This window comes from Periplaneta americana, chromosome 9 (assembly GCF_040183065.1).
Source record: "Periplaneta americana isolate PAMFEO1 chromosome 9, P.americana_PAMFEO1_priV1, whole genome shotgun sequence".
Classification (NCBI taxonomy): domain Eukaryota; kingdom Metazoa; phylum Arthropoda; class Insecta; order Blattodea; family Blattidae; genus Periplaneta; species Periplaneta americana.
The window spans coordinates 69,519,749-69,544,188 of record NC_091125.1 but is presented as its reverse complement, the minus strand read 5'-3'; the positions used below and the strand labels follow the sequence as shown (position 1 = coordinate 69,544,188).

Below are 24,440 nucleotides of genomic sequence, written 5' to 3'. Positions count from 1 at the left end.
TTCTAAACACAGGGGGACTAAAAAGTGGAGTGATGTTTCAAAATGTATTATTTGGTATTTTTCTTGGAAATAAAACAGCCTACGATTGGATGAACCATGGAGGGGATGATTGTGACGATACAAGTAATTCAGAGTAGATTTCTTTCTTTCCATGCTGATACTTGTAGAGTTGCTTTTTGGGAAACATTAGTGTATCTCATTTATTCTTCTGATAATAACTGGTCACTAAAAATATTCTTTATATTCTCAATAGTAGATCACTTTCTCCTACTAACGAAATTTCACAACTGCCCTATTTCACACGATGTTGAATGGACACCGGTCCCATACACTGGCCGAAATTTCATGAGAAAATTTCTTCCCCTATGAGAACTGGAACCAGTGCACATTCCTTAATGCGGGTCCTAGGCAGGATGCATTAGACCACGGTGCGGGACTCAAACTAGCAATAGCAGATTTAATATAAATATTTATTTATTGTTAGCGACTACTTATTGTAGGAAAGATATGGAATCCTGTGTGGTATTTTGACTATTACTGCTTTATGAGCATTAAAAAACAATTATCTGATATATATCTTGTTCATATGTAAAGGAATCAATGTGCACGTAGTTTTCTTCCGAGTATCCCACACATACATATTGAATTCCTGCTCCATTGAAAATATAGTATCACTGGAAAGCGAAAGTTCAGGCTACAAACCGTCAAGTTCGATGAAAATCGACAGTAGAAGCTCTAAGAGTCCTTGACATGATAGTGTTAATTGTAAGTAAACTGTATGTTCTTAAGTAATCTCCAAAAACAGTTGAATCTGACTGAAATAAGTACTTGAAGGATGAATATTTAAAGATATTCGTACATAACTTTGTGTAAAAGATGTGGCTAGTCCGTAACTTAATATGTTATAACAAAATTGCTGTTGACGTAACGTATATAATGAAAACAAAAGAAAAGGTCATATTTCAACATCTTTATAACTATTAGAAAATCAGTTTAACTTTAAAAACAGTTTTAATGCGCTAGCTAAAATAATATTTTTCGAATCATTTAAACTAAAACCACCTGCTTCTCTGAAATCAATATAACTCTCACAGTCAATAAATCAAGCACGAGAGGGACGAGTTAAGGAAGAGGTGAAAAATAAACTGAAAATTGTCCTACTGAGAAATAATGAATATGCAGAAATATGTAGCATTATAGTTATGTTACTCAGAAACGAACACGCGTGTTAACGACTCCGATATCGTATAATTTCAGTTCTCGCCTACATCATTATGCTATGTTGAGAAACTTTTTCTCCAGTGTAAGTTCTGTAAACGTGCAAATCATATGCGATTTATTTCGCATACATTTAGAATGTACATTGTCTTTCGTTGAAGCATACTCGCCATGAAACACAAATAGAGAACGGAATAGGGTTATAGGTGCAACAGTGTAAATATGATACACATAAATAGTAAATTAACCTTCAAACACACTAAATGAACCTAATTCCGTCCTGAAAAATACAGATATCTCAGTTGTACAGAATGTCTGACTCAAGCCATTCATAAATTATTTTAGGCATCACGCACAACACGACTAGGGGTAGACACTTTTCGTCTTTGAAATTCCCTAACTCGCAGCACTTGTATTTTAGTTTTATTAACGATTGAAAACAGCTAAAATAATAAGTAGAATATGTAAACAGGTTGAATGATTAAAATATTGATTCATACGATGTGTTTGAGTAAAGAAACATTAATTTCTAATACGCGGATCTCTCAGGGTAGTTAATGGCTGTCAGCTAGAGTAATGGATTCTATGAATATTTTGACTGCCTGTGAGGGTTCGATCCCCGGTTCTTCTTTTCGTACTCTTTAATGTGGAACTCCGATAGCAGATGATTCTAAAAGATTCTAATTAATACTGCTTTAAAGCAGAAATATGTAATCGATGAAACACCTTATGAACCGGAATGTTCCACAGCAGTAGCTTTGGAAGCTTGAATTCTGCTTTCGGTAATCATTCACGGTTCGAATCTCCGAAACTCGTGACAGCAAAAGTGAATGAGAGCGACAGAAGAATTGAATATAATATTCCAGCAAGCAGTATATTTCGACATGGTCCAGTTTCATGCGGGTAGTCACAGATCTAGTATGTTGTAGGTAATTTAATATGTCATAGTGTAAATTCAACGTTTACCATGGTCTGCCCAGTTTTGACGTTCTCATGGTAGTGTCGCTAGAAGTGACATACGCAAAATACCTTTAAATGTATAAATTATGTTAAAAATCTACACTGTCTGTTCTTTACAAGTACCTTTTATTATATCCGTTATTTATTCCGAATGAAACAAAACAAATTAATATGAGGGATGGAGAAAACTTACGTGTTAAGAAATAATATGAGAAGAGGAAATGACTCGATAAAACATTATCCAATTAAAAACGCGATTATAAGAAAAGTTTGAAAGCCAAAAGAAAATAAATAATTAACATAACAGATCGACTGCACATGTTTAACATAAAATTATCACACTAAAACTTTCACGTAACGATGTCAGTGGACATTATACAAACTTCTCACGCCGACTGCGATACCATTAAATACCTCCCACATGTTTGGATTGATATTTGGACTCCCTAAACAGCTTAAATCAGACATCTTGTACTTGAACTCGACGATAGTTACCTATGTTTTATTTACATGTACATAAGATTGCTGTGTCAAGGACTCTTCGAGTTTCCTACAGTCGATGACCATTGAGTTTAACGGTTTACAGTCTAAGATTAATTATCACTATAACGTACTATATTAGACTGAAACAGAATGATTTATTGTCTATGAATTTAAATTCTGCAACAGTGTCGTATTATTTTTTGACAGCGTATTTGCTTATCGAGTTATGTGTCCTACATTGACGAAAGATATGTGAGATATATTCGTTTTCATTTCATTTGATGTTGCTTTCTGACGCAGTCCACAGATTAGATAGGCTTTTTCAATAATCGAATTAAATTGTGATAGTCTTTACAGTTATCCAGATTCCTACCTATGATAGCCAATTTTGCCGTTCAGTTTCCAAACTATTACAGTATTTTCCAAACTGCTAGATTGCAATATTATACTTCAGCACATAATTCAGTTTTATTAATTCTGATAACTTTCAGGATCTTGGCCTATCGTTCTGTCCTGGTCTCAAATTCTACTTTTCGTTGGTGGATTTCTGCCTTTTTTGCGTGTTAGTTGCGTGTTTACTGCATACATAATAATCCTAATACGCCTAAAGATATTACTTTCCTATATAATCAGCTAGACAAAACTTACAAAGGGATTAAACACTTTAATGTAGATGTTGACAAAATTATTTTCATCAGTGCCTTAAAATGTATGATGTGGAATAATACATTAGTAAACATTTACAGAATATTCCGAGAAACGAAACCTATTCTCCTTAATATGATGCGAGATAATTGATTTTTCTAACATTAACCTGATATGAATGTATGAACTAGATCCAAGCTAGTGACTATTGAAAGATTTGTGTGATGAACCCCAGATATAAAAGTCAAAGCAAGAAAGAGGGACGTTGATGGGAGGCATTTTGTACAGGGTGTTGTTTTCCCCGCCAGATCCTGACGCAGGAAGACTGGAACGTGGTGTTGTTCAACGGTATGGAGAAAACTAGCCACTGGGCGGCCCTATACTTTGTAGCGCTCATGACATTCGGCAATTATGTGCTGTTCAATCTCCTTGTGGCTATTCTGGTCGAGGGCTTCTCCGCAGAGGTAATCAAACAGAGCCATGCATATCACTATCGGAGTAAGTGCTGATGCAGATAGTTTATAATTGTATTATTTTCCTCTTATAGCGAAATGAGAGGCGAGAGCGGGAGCAGAGGGAGTTGGCGAAGCAGGCTCAGCTCGCACACAAGTGCGAGTACAGCGACAACCTGAGCAGCTTCGATGGCTCGCGATCCAGCTCGAGCTCCGAGACCGACAGCTGTACACAGGTACAAGGAGATAATTTAAGATCCCTTCTGCATTTGTTTACAATAAGATCCCATGGCTGAGTCTCAAAGAAAAATTAGATAGAGAGAAGTTATGCCTGTAGCGAGATTTCGTGATGGATATCACGGACTCTTTGATATTACCTTAATACTCGTAATTTTCATAAGACAGTCTTGACAGAATGTTCTGCTGGCTTCAGCAATTTCAATACACAAAGCTATCAAAAACAACTAGCCTTTAATATGAGTAACGTAGTTAAAGTAATCAAAATGTACATACTGTACCGTTTATATCAAATGAAATGGCCGGCCTTCTAGTCCATAGGCGGAGAGAGAACCGTTTACTTGGAGGGGGGGGCAAAGCAAAACCATAGAATCCCTATATAACAGGGTTATGGGGTACATTTACCTCCTCCCCCTGTTATAGCTTGACCATGGTACAGAATATCGGAATATGGTCATTTAATACAGGTATTTTCTAGGGGCATGTTTCTTACAGTGTTACATCCATATCCACGATGTTTCGGACCGAGTTGTATAGGACTTGAACTGTAGATCTATTACAAATTATAATAGGGTATAACTTAGAATAATCTTCTTCTTTTTTTTTTCTCTCGTACAGAAACACATGGATACATCAATAAAACTACGTAACAGTGCTAACAGAAACTTTTTTATATGAAGCTTACCTTCCTGAATCCTGAAGATATCATATGAAATGTGAACTGTAATTATTTTATTTAATCTTGTCTTTAAGTTTACACACCACTTTTCTTTTTTCTGCATTGTTGTGCAGTATGTTATTCATACATCTTTAAGTGTCTGCCTGAACAGCTGCAGACTTCTAACACTTGAGTACAGGCTGTTACAAAAGAAACAATAAAACACTTTCATTCCTCAAATGAGGTATAGAAATTCTTAAACATTCAGAAATATTTCCGTAGTGGCCGCAAAAGTTAGGGTTCAATTTTCAGGTCACTTCTAAGTCAAGCTCGTGAACTCTGTACCCGACTGGTGTATAGATGTTCTTTCGCAATCTTATGTTCTAGTCTTGAATTACTAAAAATATTTTCAATAAATATAAGATTAATATAATTCAAATTTATAGTAGAAAATGCAAACTGCAAAACAATTTATAGTATGTATACCTATACCTATATTGTTAAAAATATAAATTACATAAAAATGAAGTTCATGAAATCTCTGTGTCTGTTCGCTTAGTTAATTTTAAAATTCCAGAAATTAAGAGGCGATGGTGAACAAGTGTAAGTGTCGTGAGAAATCTTGCAAATGCAAATCTTAAGATCGTATTTTCTGTCAATTACAGTCAGACCGAAGTTCAAGAGTCAGTTTATAATTGAGCATGTACTTCGTTTTATTTGCAGGGCCGCATGTCGATGTCCGTTTGTGCGCAGGAGCTGAAAAATAAGTGGAGGAGCGCGGAGGAGTTGCAGAAGACGGACAATGGACATCGCGAAAAGAACAGTTGGAAGCAGCGACAAGCGCTCGAAAGCGAGTATGAACCCAAGTGCAACATCCAGAAAGGTGAGGTTCACAGAAGCAAAACCGACAGCTGCCATATTCAAATAAAATACGCTTTTAATTAACAATCTTGTTGTATTTGTTACTCATTAAAATAACCTCTGTTCTAGCATAAGTTTGGTGAATTGTTCAGGATCACATTGTTCCTGACCTCTTCATTTGTAAAGTCGAATATTTCCACTTCAACAGTTTTCTACGATTATATACTGTAACTCTTACTTCAGAAAAATAGCGTGTCTGCAGAATAATTACCAATTAAAAATCACATTTTATATCTCACAAACGATTTATTGTAGAATTAACTTTCCATTTTTTTAATTTCCTAAAATGTCCAATTCCGATATTTTGTATTACTTCCATAATGTCTATTTCTTGTTGTTGAGATTCCTATTGTAAAAATAAATTCTTAGTCAGCGAACAGAATATGCAATACCAGTATTGTCATCTGTTCTCTGATAAAGTAGTTCCCCATGTTTCTGGCATTGTGAGCCGATTCCATTTATTTAACTGTAGACATTCGGGAAGTAATAACCCAGACTGGATTATTCAACATGAGCGTGAAAGTCCGAAACTAAACGTGTGATATGCCTGGACTTCAGAATGTCTCATCAAGCCATTATTTTTGAGGAGGACATCACTATCTTTCCTATCACTACCTTCCTACCATCATCATCATCACTACGACTTACCCCAAAACCACTACCATCTCTCCACCACTACCTTTCCGCCCAATCACTACTATCACTTCTCCCACCAACACCACCATTTTTCTCAACACTATTTTACCTCCACCCCTCACTTCATCTATCTTGGAGCTCTGTATCCTGGATCTTATTGAGGTCCTCGTCTGAGGGCATATAAATACAGGGCGCACAATGGAGCAAAACAAGCCAAAATAAGTACATGGATCTATCCTTTATCTGGCCCCCAAAAATGAAGCCAAAGCCGGACACATAAGTAACTACAAAAAATGCTAACCTCAACATTAGAATCTGTCCAGCCGATTTCTGACAGACAAACGAACCTCTGTTAGTAATCGGAATACAGCTACTACAGTACATAATTTTCTAAATGTAAATTATTACCTTGCACCAACATTTTGTGAATAAATGGTGCATACAGCTCCATTTAAATACATATCTTATAGAATTAAAATTTAATATTCAGAATATAATACATATTCTTTATGCCGCTATTTATCTCATTTTACATTTAACTTACATCCTGCATGTATAATAATTGCTTGCTATATTTTCTCATACGTTTTACACGTTTCATATTAATTCATTTACAAGTAGTAGCTATATCATATCACTAATTATATCTCTTTTTTTAGTTTACTTCCTTGGATTGTCATTCAAAAGAGATGCCTATATAAAATTTGTCAAATAATTTGTTATGACTATATTGTTACAAGCCACATATTAAACGTTCTCTCTATAATTCCATGAAAATGAGATGTCTGGTTTAATTAATAAATTGCTCACTTTAAGTATATGTCTCTATTTATTTTTAACAAATTCACATAAAATAGCTATTTGCATTATTTTGTCACTTACGAAAATGGTACTTAAAATTGGTAGGAATACTAAGTTATTAATGGTTTATAATAGAATTCTAAGAACATTACCTACTTGTCAACTTACCATGGAAGCTAACTTTTACAAAAAGTTGTAGAACGATACTCTGTTACTGTAAAACAGAAGTAAATAAATGCACAAGCATGTATCAAATATTCGTAACTATATTCATTATAATTGTTTCTATAATTTTATTGAAAACCTACAAACTCCCCCACAATTCAGACTTTATTTCTCTTTCTTAAACAGTATTATCATGTTACTCAATTTATACCCAATTTCACTGTAAAGTATTCATGTTTTGTCTTGTTTAGCGCTTTCGTCAAAACATCCGCAACCACTTCAACAGTACCTAGGTAATAATTAATAAAGTTAGATTTGCTTGAATTAACTCCCTTATAAAATTATGTCTTCAATCTATGTATTTATTTTGGGAATGATATACCGTATTCCTAGTAAACTTTTCTGCACCCTGGTTATCACAATGTACTTATATTGATAATTTCCTGTGTTCTTCCCAACTATTCCAGCATATTGATAATTTCCTGTGTTCTTTGCAATTCTTCTAGCATCCTTCTTAAATACAAGTAATAGCTTCTTTTACACTATCTGTGATGACCATAATATATTCTGCTTCCGTACTAGAAAGAGTAACTGTTGAATATTTCTTTGATCTCCAGCAAGATTAAAAATATAACCGATGTACAATCTTCGGTCCATTGAATCCTCTGCCCATTCAGCATCGGAGAATCCCTTAAGTTCAGTATTTGAAGACAAGTAAATATGGATCTAAGTGCCATTTTCAAACGTTTGAGGAAAACTAGTAACACGTTGAAGCTAAAGGCACATGAACGTCCCACCATCTGTGTACACCTAATAAAACGATAAAGAAATTGTTATTCCAGTAAAAGCACAATTTTCACGAAAATGACATTTAGACCCTTATTTACTTCAAGTCTTAATTTGTCTTCTGATAATTAATTTTCAATGAATAATCCTTTTGAACTATTTTCCAATGTGCTATACCATATCCTTGAAGAATCAGCTTAAATAATTTACAGCGTTTATAATTTCTGGTTTTGTAGCCACAGCAAAATATGTGAGATTTCCAATCAATTCGTGGCAAGATAAATTTCTAGTCATTTATTTTTTATATGTACGATTGTTTTCTAATTTCAAATTAGTCTCCATTCGGGTTGATACAGTTTTACAATTTTCCATGTTATAATTTTTCCATTACTTCTCTTATAAATTAAAATTCTATGCCTAGAAAAAGTTTTATCTTCCCATATCCTTTAGTTCAAATCTAGATTTCAAAATTCCACTTACCTTTCTTATTGTAGGAATTGACTTGAAAACAATTAAAATGTCGTCTACAAAACATAACATTCATAACATAGATTGGTGTTCTATCGTTTTGTCTACAACAATATAAACAGCTATCATATTGAGGTTGTATCAACCCTAAAGTACCTCTTTCTTGACTGGCCTATACTTCTGTGTCCCCTTGGTGATTTATCTCTTGCCATTTTCACAATTTTTTGTCATTCATTTTAGTTATGTAGTTGTCCCATTCATTCTTCCGTACATATCCAATCATTTATTGGTTGGATAATACACCTGTCCCTAGTTGTACCATTCCTGATATGTTCTCTGCGTGTTGTATTTATTGCATCCATTTGTGTTTCTCATATATATCATTGCTACACTCTGAATTTTACTGATATTTTTAGTGTTATTACCCATGTTTTGGAATCATAGAGTAGAGTGGGCACAGCATTGTTTCATAAAATTGCAGTCTAGTTTCCCTTCTTGTTTTATTTTTCATGGCTGGACGGATAGCATCATACATTACTTGCGATTTTTATAACTTCTTACTTATGTCCTCTTCTGCATCATTATTCGTATTTAATTCCACCCTAGATAGTTAAAATTTCTTACTTGTTCAATAAATTTGTCTAGTACAATTTTTAACTCGCAATAAATTTTACCCCAGAATGCCATTATTTTATTTTTGTATATTATTACTTTAAGGTCGTAATTCATGCCTATTTTATTTATATGGTATATGAACATTTTCAGATTATCTTTTTTGTATTATTATTACTTCGTCAAAAACATTAAAATGTGTTTTCTGATTCAATTTTATGCCGCAACTAACAGTCGAGATAATGAAATTATTATAGAAAAATACAGTTTGTATTTTTTTTTATTTCACAAAGTTTTCTCTGAAGAAGTTTTCCTTGGGAGTCATTATGTGGATGGATTGAAACTCACTTAGACTACCTATATGGGCATATTATACTATCTCCAGATCTGGATTTTGTTGAAGGTCATAAATGCTCGATAATTTTATCCTTGAGCACATTAGCACGCATAGTAATCACTAGACAACGAGGTCGGCAATCGAAGGTATAATTAAGCGCATAATAATGTTACAGAAAATATAAAGTGTCTTGTTTACTCCAGTGGTAGCTGTGTCTATATTAATTTTACATAACAATTCGTATAAATATCTCTAAACTCTAAAATATTAGTCTAAAGATGTTCTCGAGTAGAGCATAATTCAATCAATGACTCATAGGAATGATGTTCACCTATACAACACCAGAAACCGTGACCTTTTTGACATACCTAAGTGTAGGCTGACTAAAACAATGAATCATTATTTTATTATGTCGTTAAAAATAGCAAATAAATTTCCGAGATATCTTTTTAATCTGGAAAGGAAGTCTTTTAACAGACTTGTCTCTGGTTGGTTAATCAACAAACCATTTTATGAAATTAATGAGTTTTTTTAATGTCAACGTTGTTGAGAGTTTTTGAATTGATTTTATTTTTTGTTGTTTACTTTTTATCGACTTTGTCAATTGCACAATGTTGTGTGCTCTGACTGTACAATACTGAATATACTGAATATACTGAATACATTGCTCCGCTGATTTAGTAGAATGCGTTTGAGTCTAAAGAAACCAGAAAGCAGTACAACGCAGTGTGTTGTTGTGACGAAAATCCAAGCCCCCGCATACCGGTAAGGCATCATATCACAAAACGTTCAGCCTAAGTATTTTTGACATATTTTTGACATCGTAAATATTATTCAACGCCTAGAAAACGGCTCAGTTATTAAGGATATTGCTGGAGAGTTTAAGGTATTTATTTATTTATTTATTTATTTATTTATTTATTTATTTATTTATTTACTTATTTATTCACTTATTTATTTACTTATTTATTTATTTATTTATTCATTTATTTTATTCATTCATTCACTCATCCATTCACTCATTCACTCAATCACTCACTCACTTATTTACTTATTTATTTATTTATTTATTTATTTATTTATTTATTTATTTATTTATTTATTTATTTGTTTGTTTGTTTGTTTGTTTGTTTGTTTGTTTGTTTGTTTGTTTGTTTGTTTGTTTGTTTGTTTGTTTGTTTGTTTGTTTGTTTGTTTGTTTGTTTGTTTGTTTATTTATTTATTTATTTATTTTTATAGATATATTCTAGGAAATAAAATTAATTTGTATTAACGTTGTATCAGATACACATTTTATAATGAATTAGCAACTCTTAAATACCCATTCACGTATGATCGATGTTTTCCTGTCCATAATATTCCTCGACTTTAATGCACTACCGCTTGCCGATTGCAGGGGAGTTGCTCCACGTGTTATATCTAAGTAAGTGAACATTGACCTTCTCCTATATCTCTTTCTGCTGTTCGATTCAGTGGTCAGTTTTCACAGCCATATGTCAAAACTGGAACAGCTACTGTTTTATAACATTTTAATTGTGTTGATCGTTGTGTTTTATTTCTTAGAGTTCGGCGAATAGCTCCTCACATTTGTTGAAATCTGCTGAGTTTAAATCTGATTCTTTCACGTATGAAAAATTGCAGTCCAAGTAAATGAATGAAGATACTTGTTCTAGAATATTATCGTTAGTAATTATTTTAGATCGTAATTGCTCTGTACCTAGGAAGACCATTGTCTTTGTTTTAATACTAGTGATTTTTAGGTGATATGTTTCCATTACTCTAAGCTACATTCTGTAGTCCATTTTCAGACAGATAAAAATATGACCAATATAATTTCAACTGAACATACCGCACCTGGCAACATGTTTTGTAGTGTAAAGCTAGTTAAAATAAAGTATGTATGGGTAGTAGATATATTCATTATCATCATTGGACTGTAAACAGTCACTGTATTATTACAAACTGAAAACTCAGGCGAACTTTGTCTTGAACGCAGAAAGCAAGATGTTGTGCCAGCCGCCCATTATCACGCACACCGTAGCCACGCCACAAGACTCGCCCAACACGACGCTTGACCCGTCCCTCAGAGACTTCAACAACCGTCTGATGGCGCCCGCTCTCTACGCTAGCTCTACATCCATTGACTCCATCGATCGTTCCTCCGTGTGTGACACAGCAGCCGCCAGAAGAGTGAGTTCAGTTTTTGTAAGGCATCAGAATTTATTTCAATAAATAGGCATGAGTTTAAAAGCTTAAAACAAAAGGGTAATTGAAGATACCGGTGCAAAGAAGGAGCAGTCCATTTTTCGAAACTTTTCAGGAAAAATAAAAAAATGAATAAGTGATGAGGTATATTATTTTACACAAATTGTTGCACTGATATGAAACAGTTCAGCAAAAATCCCCCTTGTTTTTAACTTTTCCATGCATAGGACTGTGTTACAATAACAGTGAAACTGATGGAACTGTCTCCTTTTTGCAGCAAAAATAAGTTCTTCCAAGTTATGTCTAGAAAGTTCCAAATAAGGAAAATATAATTAAATAATCACACATCTGTTTTCAAAAGTTGGTATACTTCTATTTATTCTTAACAATATCATTAGCCTGTAATATTGTCTGAAGCTGTCCTTAGAATGTTGAGAATATTCAGTCGCTAGCATTTTGGTTGTCATAGAGCCGTGTACAGTTGGATGGTACGTATTTTGTTTCTAGTTCTTTTGTTTGAAGGTACTTCGGTTGCTTGAGTGGTAGAGATGCAGAATAAAGATGCTAGTCTTCATTAGGAGCTGTGTCGTTTTTATACCGGCTGAAGCAGGTTCCTTTAGTTTATATATTCCGATATTAACCTGACAATTGAAAGAAAAAAAGGAGATACCCCCTTTTGCACTAGTGTCAATTAAGTTTTGAAAGCATAAGAAAGGAGTTTGAAACTTCTATTAACTTAATACTTAAATTAATACACTTAAATCAATAATAAAAATAAATGCCTAAAAATAACAAGCAATTCAATTACAAAGAAAGAGTGATTTAGTTTCGCGAATAGAAACACTTCTGAAAATTAAATTTTAATAAAAGTATCTATAAAATCGAAAGCTAACAGTAGTATCAAATGTTTGCAATTTTCTAATCGGGTAAAGAGTTTCTGAAATATTATTAGCTTAACCCTATTAGTACCAGCCGTCCATTCTAGTGGTCAGCATAATTACTGCGAAAAATGCGTGTGTAGTCTCATAAATTATGAACAGATGAGAATGGTGTTCGTACATTTGTAAAGCTTGAAGTTTCTACTCCATGAACATATTGCTCGTGTAATTCCATCGACAGAGTCTCAGAGGATAAGTCTCTTAAGTGATAGTGCATGTCAATACCACACGTGTAGTACCTAAAGAATTTCACTATAAAAATAAACCGTCAGATCAATCACCACAAGAATTTGTGCTTGCTATTAGTTTACTCACATGTTACATTTCTTGTTATATTCTTTCAATTAAATTCATTATGCTAAAATCGTCTTCAAATTTGAAAGTAAATTTTGATACTAGTTTACTCACATGATACATTTCTTATTACATTTTTAATTAAATGTATGTAGTATGCTGGAGCTCTTTAATTTTAAAATTAAATTTTTATTTTCTTTTGTTGTGAAATTAAGAATCTTTTCGCACGCTCTAGTATACTAAAAATAGTTTTTAGAAGTGATATGGAATTAATAAGTGTCCATGGATTATAACAATTTTTCTGAGATGAATCTTCAAATTTGTAGCGAGTAAAATGTTTTTATATAACTCATGCATTTTCAACTAAAATGGCATGACATTTTTCTCATACACAGCAAGCTGACAAAGGGTTAAATCACTCTATACACAAATATGTTAACTTTCAATGGTAGTCTCTGAAACAATATTAGGACCAGCATACCACGACATTTTATTCAGTGATTTTTAACATATATACGTGGCCGTCTTTTATTAATATAGTATCTTCGAAATCTAAAAAAAAAAGCAGAGAAATATATTATGTAAGAAATTCTGTAATCTGGAAGAATATGTCTGTTCTTAATGTGGTTTTGTCCATATTATATTTAGCGAACAAATAAGTGCTTGTTGAAAGTTTCAGTAAAATGTATTGATAGTACCCTTCAATGGCATCAGACAAACACAGGAAAGTTTGTTGAAAGTTCTTGGTTTATCATTGAACAAACAGATATCATTTTAGTCACGATGTCTGCCTGAACTGTGAATTCTTCTTATTATGAACATAAATATTAGGGAAGCAGACAAAAAATGTGACGAGGTTCCATTAAATTTTAGGACAGGCGTGTTTCTCTGTGCAGGCGTCGCAGCATAGCATCCCTGGATTGCTGAAACCTCCCGACAACAAGTTCACTGTAAACAACCTAAGTCAGCCGACACCGGGGCGTCGAGTCAGCCTCGTTACAGTTAGCAACTCCTCAACGTCGCCCAGGTATGTGCATATCTATCTGGAAACGAGGAACAAACGTCAGAGGAATTCACTTCTGTGCAGAGACTTTTATAAACATTACAAGGAAAATATAAGAACTCCCTAACTCCAACTGTTGCACAAAAGATATGTACAGTAGTGGCAAAAAAAACCGGACCGACCCCTGTAGCTGAATTCAGAGCCTTGTTCACTCCAGAGCACGATAGACTGGTAACTAAGACTTTCGTGGTTCGAATCCTACCTAGTAAGGAAACTTTTTTTTTTGTTCAAATTTATTCCCAATACTTTTCGATTGCAGCGATATTTGACTAATTAATTAACTTATTATTTCCAGAACATGAATTTTACCAGCAATCGAACCACGAAAGTCTTGGTTACCAGTGTATCGTGCTCTGGAGTGAACAAGGCTCTGAAATCAACTACAAGGATCGGTCCGGTTTTTTTGCCACTACTGTACATTTTTAATCACATAAGTGTAAGAAAATGAAAATTGCTGCTTTACAATCTGTTCCTGAAGAAACATTCTGTAAATATGTTACAAGTTTGGACAAGACAATTCTTTAATTATTGTTCACAAAACGAAATGCCAAATAAATAATTTTATGGTGCTTGAGGCGATACATTGCTTCATTGTTGTCCAGTAAGTTGATGACCAGAGGATGTGGATGTAAGTCGCTGTCGATATGAACAGCTTTATAAAGTGATTTCTTCCTTGATGGTGGGGATTCCCAGGGCACTGTATAAGTTAATATTGGACGTGAAACACGGTCCACTATCTATACAGCGAAAAGATTTAGCTTCGAATCTTCTTAAAACATGTTGGAATTGTTGGCAGAACCCCACAATTGTAATCCGTATGTCCATACGTGTCTAATTACTGTTTTATAGATAATAATTCTGTTACACAGGGATAGTTGAGAGAACCTATTTAACCGCCAAGATAGTCTATTAAACTTGAGTTTAGCTTCCATTCTCTTTGTTTTGATGTGATGTTTTATGGTTAGGTGTTCATCTAAATGCATGCCAAGGTAATTGACTGTGATGGCTTGAGGAAGTTCTACAGTATCTAGTTTAATTTTGGGACATTTATTCTTGCGCAAACTGAACGTTATGTGCTTTGATTTAGTACAGTTTACCATAACACGCAACGAGTGTACCCATTGCTGTATTAGATCTAAATGATCTGAAGATGCTGTGAAACTACATGAGGATTTTCATGTGAGGCAAGAATAGCTCTATCACCTGCAAAGGTTGCAATTGATGTGTTATTGGTTACTGGTAGATCATAATGTATGAAGTATATAGAGAACAGGATCCAGGAACTCCATATTTAATACTATGAAGAGAAGAAAGTTCAACTTTGAGCTTTACTTGAAAATAGCTATCACTTAAATAGGATTTAAGCAACAGATAATATGAATGAAGTAGTAATAATTTTATTTTATACAAAAGACAGTACGCCGAACTTTATCAAATGCTTGTTGTATTTCAAGAAATACAGCAGAACAGTAGCGGTGTGATTCGAAGTCCTGTGTAATTTTATTTACTATGCGAAGTGCTCGTTCTATTGTTGAGTGACGTTCACGGAATCCAAATTCAGAACTAGCAAATGAATAAAAGAAATTCATGAATTAATTACTGTCTCTGTAAACTACTATGACGACTTAAACAACCTCCAGAGATAATTATTTATTCATTCATTTACCTATTTATATTATTTATTTATTTTATTTATTTACTTATTTATTTATTTTATTTTTATTTATTCTTTAACTAATTATTTGTATATTTTGTTTGTTTATATGTTTTTGGACGATCGTGCCTCTTTAACCTACTTATCATTGTTGTTTATATGTTTCGCACTGATGCGGTAAGTAGAAATAAATAGAGGCTTTATTTAGAAATAATTATTTATGTATTAAGGAAGGTAAGTAGTTTTTACTGGTCGAGGACGAGCTTGCGCCAAGCTGCAGTTATGTAGTCCGAGACTAGTAAATTCTACAGAGTGAATCAGTCAGGGCTAGACCGACGTCAGCGAAAAGTCGTATGCGTAGTAACTGCTGCGCCATCGCAGTGATCAGACCTCTTGCTCGCGTTTAGTTACGTAAACACGTTCACACAGTGAGGGTGCAGCTGTATACCATACATATGGAGTGCAGTAGTGTGTCCATTATGGAATATAGCCTTGAACAACCAATGTTTATTTACAACAAGTTTTTGAAATACAAATCTTGGAGAACAGTTGTAACAAACTTCCGTCAGTCATTCCCTGATTCGCCAGATCCTTATGAAGCAATGATTTACAATTTAGTGAAGTAAAAATGTGACACGTTGGAATATAGCCCGTTTTAAGCTTACATCTCTTAGCTTAGTGCGTATGAAGAAGTGCAGACGTACTCTCATTTCATCCTTCGTTCCACAGCACACCCCGCATCCAGAGAGTATGTTCCTGGAAAATATCCCGTCCTTCCTTGAGGAGAAAGTCTCGCTGCGGAGGTGGCCTTGACCCGGACCAACAGGAGCAAATGGTTGACCAGGAGATGGTGTTAAACAACAACAATGGGCTCAACAACAATAATATGCTGTGAGTAATGTTGTATTTGTTGCTCTTATTTCAAGCACAACTGTGGGTATGGATTTTCGATCCGTGCTAAATTTTCATTACTGTTGCAGAGGACACTGTGGGGACCATTCGCACTGCAACGGGGGCTTGCTGGGCACCATCCGTAACGACACCCAGGGCACTCCCAACAACAACCGGCGTTTTAACAACGGGAGAGGACTCAGCCCTCAGAATTCCATCAGGAGCGCCCACGACGCGCCGGGGTACTGTCCACTGCCGCAGGTTTCGTGGGTGGGGTCGCTCACCCGGCAGAACTCGCTGTCCAACGGGGGACGCGGCACTCGCTCCGGATCGCTGCAGTACGACGAGGGCGCGAAGCCCATCAACAATCTGGCTCCCAGAGGTATGTAGAGCTGTGCCAACAAATACTCGGTGCTTATCTTAGCTGCTTTTTAACACATACTTAAGCCAGTCTGACAGTTTCTGTTAAAGTGAAAAGGAGAAAATCCAGGACCCATCTCTTTACGGATTATTCTTTATGGTACAGTAATAACTCCCAGCGATATCGTATCCCTATGGAAGAGGAACAACATGTGCTTCAACCCTCTCGCTAAAGTTATAAAAATAAAGCCTGTGTTGTGTTGTTGTTTCATCCAGTCCATAATTTTTCGTAGTTTTCCAAAGCTCTAAAAAGAAATGTTCGAATGAGCCCTAAAAGAAATAGTCCAAGGTCCTACATCTTTCCCCACATAAATATCGGAATTTTCCAAATTACAGCCTTCAGAAAATCGGATCCTTAGTCTTCGCGTGTCGTCTTGGTTACTTTAGGGCGATAGTTGACTCGAGTATCACTCGCACAGCTCAAGGGCTCGAACCATTTGTCTAGCGAGAATTGCGGCGCCCTTTTTCCCCACTTATTTTGCTCAGACTTTTAACATTTTAATCTTAATAGCAGGATAATAATAATAATAATAATAATAATAATAATAATAATAATAATAATAAATATTATATTATTAATATATTATTAATATTGTTATTATATTATTATCATTATTATTATTATTTATATTATTATCAATAGTAATTATGTAATATAGGAGTATAATTCCTAATTATAACTTTACACAATAAGTAAAATATTTCTGTGTGAATTAATGCGTCCTTTATAGTTTGAATAAGCACTGCTTTATACAGAACAGGATTTAGGACTTCTGTGATACTCGTATAATCTCGTAAATTAAACTGTGTTCAATTACGAGCGCATAATGAGAATCCTCTGTTTTAGATGGGAATGATAGCTGCCACTGTCCAACACAGCACTTTTCATTTTCAGGTAGATTTTTCAATAAAATATTTGAAAATTAGATTTTCAAAAACATGTGAATTCTTTTTATCATGGGAGTCAACTTTGTGGTCCCAAATATTCTTACTTCAAATTTCATCATCATCTTCCCGCGTGATGCAGGTGCACCAAGACAACCCGAACAACTTCCATCATCTTAACTCTTTCTAGCAATTTCGTGTGTATTGTACAATATTTCGTCCAAATAAAAATCTAGTATTGGTACTTTGTAATTCCCAGTTCATTCAATCTCTTTAAATGTTGGTGTCTCCAAGGTAACGGTATCCATAATTGACAGACTTCTATCTATAGAACGAAAACTAAACCCAAATTTCAGCAACAGTTCTCATAGTGTGTTTTGTTTTGTAAATAATATACGTTGTCTTCTAGGCAATTCTTGTTTAGGGAAAGTGTTAAATAAAAATAAAAATAAACTCGGACAAATTCTTGACTCGTGAGGTTTGAGCGAGCTGTGCCCTCGTGTTGCAGAGCCCTCACCCCTTCCCAGAGTGAAGCAGGTGCACGACGAGTCGGCAGCGATTGCGCCCCAGCAAGGCTCTACAGTGATCAACCCAGTGCCTGCAGACAACAACGGTTCGGGGTCACCCAGCGCCATCAAAAAGGTGTTCATGTTCTTCGAGCCACGCGGATGTCTCAAGGAGCGCGACGACTACTCTCTCTACCTGTTCCCCCCACACAACAGGTAAGTACTAGTCTGTGCACTTGAAGATTTCCGTCAATCGGCCAGGCGTCTCACGCCTCTCTTGTGGTGCAGGTTCCGCATCATGTGCAAGAAGCTGGTGGAGAAGAAGTGGTTCGATAACGCCATCCTGCTGTTCATCGCCCTTAATTGCATCACCCTGGCCATGGAGCGCCCCAACATCCCCCCCGATAGCACCGAGCGCGTGTTTCTGTCCACCGCCAACTACGTGTTCACTGTTGTGTTCGCCATCGAGATGTTCGTCAAGGTACTTGCCAGTAATTATAATACATTAAATTCATGCATTTCGTATGCGTGCTTTTCTCCTCACTAGATATGAGGAAGTAACTTGGGATCACCTGATACAGATCCTAATTTTTTTTTAATCTTACCTTAATTTCTTAGAAATGAATCTTGATACACATAATTACAGGATAGTATTTCTCGGAGATCTGAACGCTCCTGGTATGAATTGGTCATCTGGTTGTTGCGCTAACGATATACATTACTACGCCAAAATTAAGACACTTGAGTTATTTTCCTCTTCTTGCTTTCTCAGCCTTAATCAGATTAATAAATTACACAACAACAAAAATCTACTAGACTTAGTCTTTACTAATGCAACTGAGAGTGATGTCGAACTGGCCAACCATTCTCTAGTTTTGCAAGATAACTATCATCCACAAATTCCTATCTATCTTGAAGTTAAGTTCTCTTACTCTGTTCATAGTCAATAGAAAAATCCTTCCTAAATTATATTAAAGATGATTACTTGAATCTCTACACCAGTCTAAATATTCATGATGGGAATTGTGTATATCAGGCTACTGATGTTAACGTAGCAACTAATTCACTCTGTTCTGTAGTCAAAAATCCCATAATTTTTGGGAGTTCCAGTCACCATAGTTATAACGTCGAAATATCCTAAATGGTTTTCAGACAACTTACGTCAACTTTAAAGAAAGAAAGAAAGAAAGAAAGAAAGAAAGAAAGAAAAAGAAAGAAAGAAAGAAAGACAAACCACACAAACATTATTAAAAATTCAAAACAGATTGTTATTAATTTTTTCGCATTATAGAAAACTACTTAATCTAATATCAAATTTGATAAATTAATTTGGCTACAAAATATTGACGAAATTTAGAAATGAACCTAAGAAATTTTTAAAATGTATAGAATCAATTCGTAAAACCGATAACTACCCCCAGAAATAATTATTAATGATAAACATCTTACTGATAAAAAAGATATACTGTTAATACATTTGCCAATCAATTTAAATCTGTTCAGGAAAAGCTTCATCTTAGTTTGAAAACATGGATTCCAAATGTACAGACAGCCTGTCTTTACCTACAGTAACTCATGAAGATATTTGTATGTTTATTAAACAACTAAAGCCGACTAAATCTATAGGCGCTGATGGTATTCCTACTCGTAACTTCATAATTAAGGGATGCGAATGTTCGAAAACTCTTATACCGTTATTAGCTTACATATTTAACTTGAGTTTGAAAACCGGGGTATTTCCTTCACTTTGGAAACAAGCAACAATAATAGACATATTCAAAATTGGAAAAAGAAACGACTTAAGTAATTACAGACTTGTCTCTATTTTAAATAATTTCTCAAAAAAATGTTTAAATCATTATTCACAAACTTATTTCATTTTATGATAAAAACAAAATAAATTCAGTTCAACGCGGTTTTTCTAAATCTAAACCTATTACTACAAATCTGGTCTCTTATTTAAATGAGATTGCACCAGTAATTGAAGCGCAGAGTCAAATTTATTCACTTCAGTAAAGCGTTTGATATTTCATTGCGTAAATTATAAAATATAGAACTCCCTGTAAGCTATGTAAACTGGTTGAAAAATGATTTATTTGATAGGAAATCATGTGTACGATTTGCTGATACTCTCTCTGATCCATTCAAAATTTTATGTGGCGTCCTCCAGGGTTCTGCATTGGGAACTCTATTGTTTTTAGTTTTTATTTATTATAAAGGCCTATGTAAAAGAATAAATTCTGACTGTCTATTATTCGCTGATGATCTTAAAACTTTTTGTATAATCAAAAGTACTGCTGATTGCCAAATTATTCAAGATGATATTAACACAATATTGTTAAATTGTCTGATTATAACGGGATAAAAATTAACGAAACCAAAACTTATGTAATATCATTTACTCGTAAAACTTCCACTCTAAAATTTAACTATTTCCTAAATAATGAACCAATAGAAAAGATTGTATAAGAGATCTAGGCGTTTTACTTGACAGTAAATTTATATTTCCATAATCATGTTGATTCGTAAGGCCTACACAATTATTCCATAAGAATGCTAGGAATAGTAAGGTCTATAACTTTTTTTTCTACACCTGATTCTCTTTTAATGTTGTACTATACATTAATGAAACTTGAATATGCATCTGTAATTTCGAACTCTATTACAACTACAGATTCGGCCAAATTGGAAAATATTCAAAGAAAATGTATATTCTTATGTGCATACAGATTTCTACCAACTACCTCCGGTTATAGTTGCGAGCTAAAAAGTGAATACCGGTACCTTAAATGTCGAAGCTTATATGCTAGACGGCATGAACTGCATTATTTATTCTTTTGTAAGATCTTCAAAGGAGACATTTTCTATGAATCTTTCATAAGTAATGTCAGCTTTCGTATTCTTACGAAAAAATTGAGAATTCAAGAACTTTTCTATAATAGAAATTCTAATTTCTTTCTCCAGCCTCCAGATGCATAATAAATGCTAACATGCAGGGATGTGATTTTGACCAATTAATGTATAGTAGTGGCGTATTGATTAGTGTTTTAAATTGTTTTATATAATTTGTAAATATAAGGCATTTTTTGAATACTAATATAATTTTATACCTTACTATTTTATTAACACTAATATATGTTAGTTTTATTTAGCATCAACAGTAGTTAACCTTGTTCTTCTATATTATTTTTTTTTATTTATTATGTTATCATTGCTTTCAAAAGCTATAACTCTATTGTACTTTTTATACTGTTTTTATTTGTATTACTATGCTGGACTTTAATTTTAATTGGCTACGGCTGTTGACCAACACATTATTTATTATTATTATTATTATTATTATTATTATTATTATTATTATTATTATTATTATTATGCAGAATATAAAGAAAATGAACGGCTGAAGTTAAAAGGCATATTCTACAGACATGAATATGAAATCATGTCACATAAAAAATGTGAAATCCTTGGTTTCCCTGTAGCACAGACTTACACGAAAATAACATCCTGTTTCTGTCAGGTTTTGTTTGTTTAGTCAACTGTACGAAGAAAGATTTGAACTTCATAAGTTACACCAATAAGGCATCACTCATGAGGCAACTAAGCAAGCAGATATTGGGGTAGGTTAGCCAGTTTCTTTCCCCCTCCATTGCATACATCGCTGACTAGTAACATATTACACTTATCAGACTTCTGGTATTAGGTTGAAAAATATAGACAAAGTTAATCCTATCGCTATACAAAATGTCATCTGATTTGCAGGTCATCACCGCAGGTATGGTTTACGGGCGGGAAGCATACTTCACGTCGGGCTGGAACATTATGGACGGCTCGCTGGTCATCATCTCGATAATTGATTTGCTCATGTCCCTTGTGTCAGAGGGCAGCCCACGGATATTCAACATTCTCAGGGTAAACCGACCTTACAAGAGAATCTATATTAAGTACACTAATTGTTGGAATGTGAGAAGCCTACACTTGAGATTTATCTACGTAATAGTTCAATTTTCAGTTAGCCTACATTTCAATCATGATTTTGGAAAATTGAACATCCAAAGCTAGACCACAAACAAATCATCGTAAATCCTCAAAGTTCAGGTTCAGATCAGGAATAAGTTCAGTTTATGAAATTATCTAAAAATTAGATATCTCAAAATTTCAAATTGCAGTAGACCCACACGATGACAGTAGTGAAAATCAGGCACTGTTCAATCTATGAAATTTGATTGCAAATTACTCGTACTTCCCGTACTTTGAGAAGTATATATCAAGCACTGTTCAATCTACTAAATTTGATTGCAAATTACTCCTACTTCCCGTACTTTGAGAAGCATAAATCAGGCACTGTCCAATCTATGAAATTTGATTGCAAATTACTCGTACTTCCCCGTACTTTGAGAAGCATAAATCAGGCACTGTTCAATCTACTAAATTTGATTGCAAATTACTCGTACTTCCCATACTTTGAAAAGCATAAATCAGGCACTGTTCAATCTACGAAATTTGATTGCAAATTACTCGTACTTTTAGAAATATTTACATATTTTGCTATCACATCTACTCCTTGACCTTTGGACAGAAATTCACACCGCAAAAGTTTCGCAGTTTCCACTTTGTTAGTGGGAAATATTATTATTAATTAACTGAATTACATATTCAATAATAACAGAGATTACACATTCTGAATCTTCCGTAAGTAGAGCAACGCCTGTACATATACATATATACAGAATATTTCATAAATTGAAGACCTCCTGGAATAAGGGTGTAACCAGCAAATCTGTAATTCACGTTTCAGGAGAAAGGAAAATAATTTTAGGGGCATATTTCATTAAGCTTATATTTACTAGCAGAACCATTTGACTAGTCAAGGATACAAATTTATTCAATTATCGGATGCAGTAATTTATTGTTGTAAATAAATGCTTAAAAATTATTTTTTCATTTAACTTACATATTTAATTGATTTGATGTTACGTCCTATTTCCAAGGAGGTATTCATTTGTAGATACAAATTGCAGGGGTGATTAGAGGACAATAAAACAAGTCTAAAATTCTTAATAAACATAAGTCCGGAAGCCAACTGTTTCCGAGGTATGATGTCTCACTGTGGCCACCAACTGAATACAACTTGTACATATGCAACCTCATTTCTTATCTGGCAGACTTAAAAATTTACGTACCTCCATTTTTTGCAATATGAGCTAAGCGACCATTTGGATCATTTGTCTCTTTGGGGAATACAGCTGCTGTGGTACCTGTATGACGGAGCATCGGTCCACTTTCATTTGATTGTTCCAGAGTTCTTAAGAACAGGCTTTCATAACAGGCGTATCGGCCGTGGTTTACCAACACCATGACCTCCCAAGTACCCAGACTTCAATCCTCTGGATGTTTTTTTTTATTTTAAATGTTGATAATGTTAACGAACTCAGGGATCACCTTGTCAATGGTTGTGGATGCACTAGAGATACGCCAGGAATATTCGAATGTGGCCGACTGTCGATTAGGAAACGTGTTGATGCCTATCTTATCATAAATTATGGTCGTGGTTGAGCGCATCCTATAAAGCTCTCTTCCTCCAGTGCATTTTGGATGTTATGTTACCCCGGAGTGTAGTGACGGGACGTAATAAGACCCCATTGATTTCCGAAATGGCTGATTTCCGGACCTACTTTAGATTTATTTAATTTTTGCCTTTTTCATTGTCCTCTACTCACCTTTGCAGTTTGCACCTATAATTATAAAACACCCTGCGTATATCACAAACACACACATATTAGTAATAAAATTTATAGAATCATACGTTTGTAGCGTTATATATTGTTTACATAATTTAGTTTGTTTAGATTTCATTGTAAAAATGTTACTACGTACGTACCATATACTTTATAATTATATTAACTATCTGTAGTTGCCGTAGAACCGCACTTAACTTACTTGCATATGAACAATTAATGAATTACAAAATAGCATTAATTAATACCACGGTTATCTGGGCGTATGTCCAATACAAGTTGCCATGATTGTTACAGGTATTTAGATTGTTACGGTCGCTGCGTCCTCTGCGTGTGATAAACCGAGCTCCCGGTCTGAAGCTCGTAGTCCAGACTCTGCTCTCCTCTCTCCGACCTATTGGCAATATCGTCCTCATCTGCTGTACATTCTTCATCATATTTGGCATCTTGGGTGTCCAGGTGAGTAT

The 24,440-nt window shown here is 34.4% G+C and overlaps 1 protein-coding gene across 2 annotated transcripts in view; it reads left to right on the top strand.

Moving 5' to 3' along the window:
- The window catches only part of Ca-alpha1T (Ca[2+]-channel protein alpha[[1]] subunit T), a 267,876-nt gene that overhangs the window by 205,646 nt on the left and 37,790 nt on the right, over window positions 1–24,440 (top strand). The window contains exons 16-27 of one of the 2 annotated variants that reach the window (XM_069834966.1): window positions 3,615–3,770; window positions 3,854–3,994; window positions 5,377–5,536; window positions 7,428–7,469; window positions 11,376–11,584; window positions 13,713–13,843; window positions 16,263–16,424; window positions 16,514–16,806; window positions 18,238–18,451; window positions 18,524–18,716; window positions 21,998–22,147; window positions 24,271–24,432. In XM_069834966.1, coding sequence (XP_069691067.1) covers window positions 3,615–3,770; window positions 3,854–3,994; window positions 5,377–5,536; window positions 7,428–7,469; window positions 11,376–11,584; window positions 13,713–13,843; window positions 16,263–16,424; window positions 16,514–16,806; window positions 18,238–18,451; window positions 18,524–18,716; window positions 21,998–22,147; window positions 24,271–24,432 — 2,013 coding nt within the window. The remainder of the gene's footprint in view (window positions 1–3,614; window positions 3,771–3,853; window positions 3,995–5,376; window positions 5,537–7,427; window positions 7,470–11,375; window positions 11,585–13,712; window positions 13,844–16,262; window positions 16,425–16,513; window positions 16,807–18,237; window positions 18,452–18,523; window positions 18,717–21,997; window positions 22,148–24,270; window positions 24,433–24,440) is intronic. The other variant, XM_069834967.1, reaches the window with a different exon arrangement.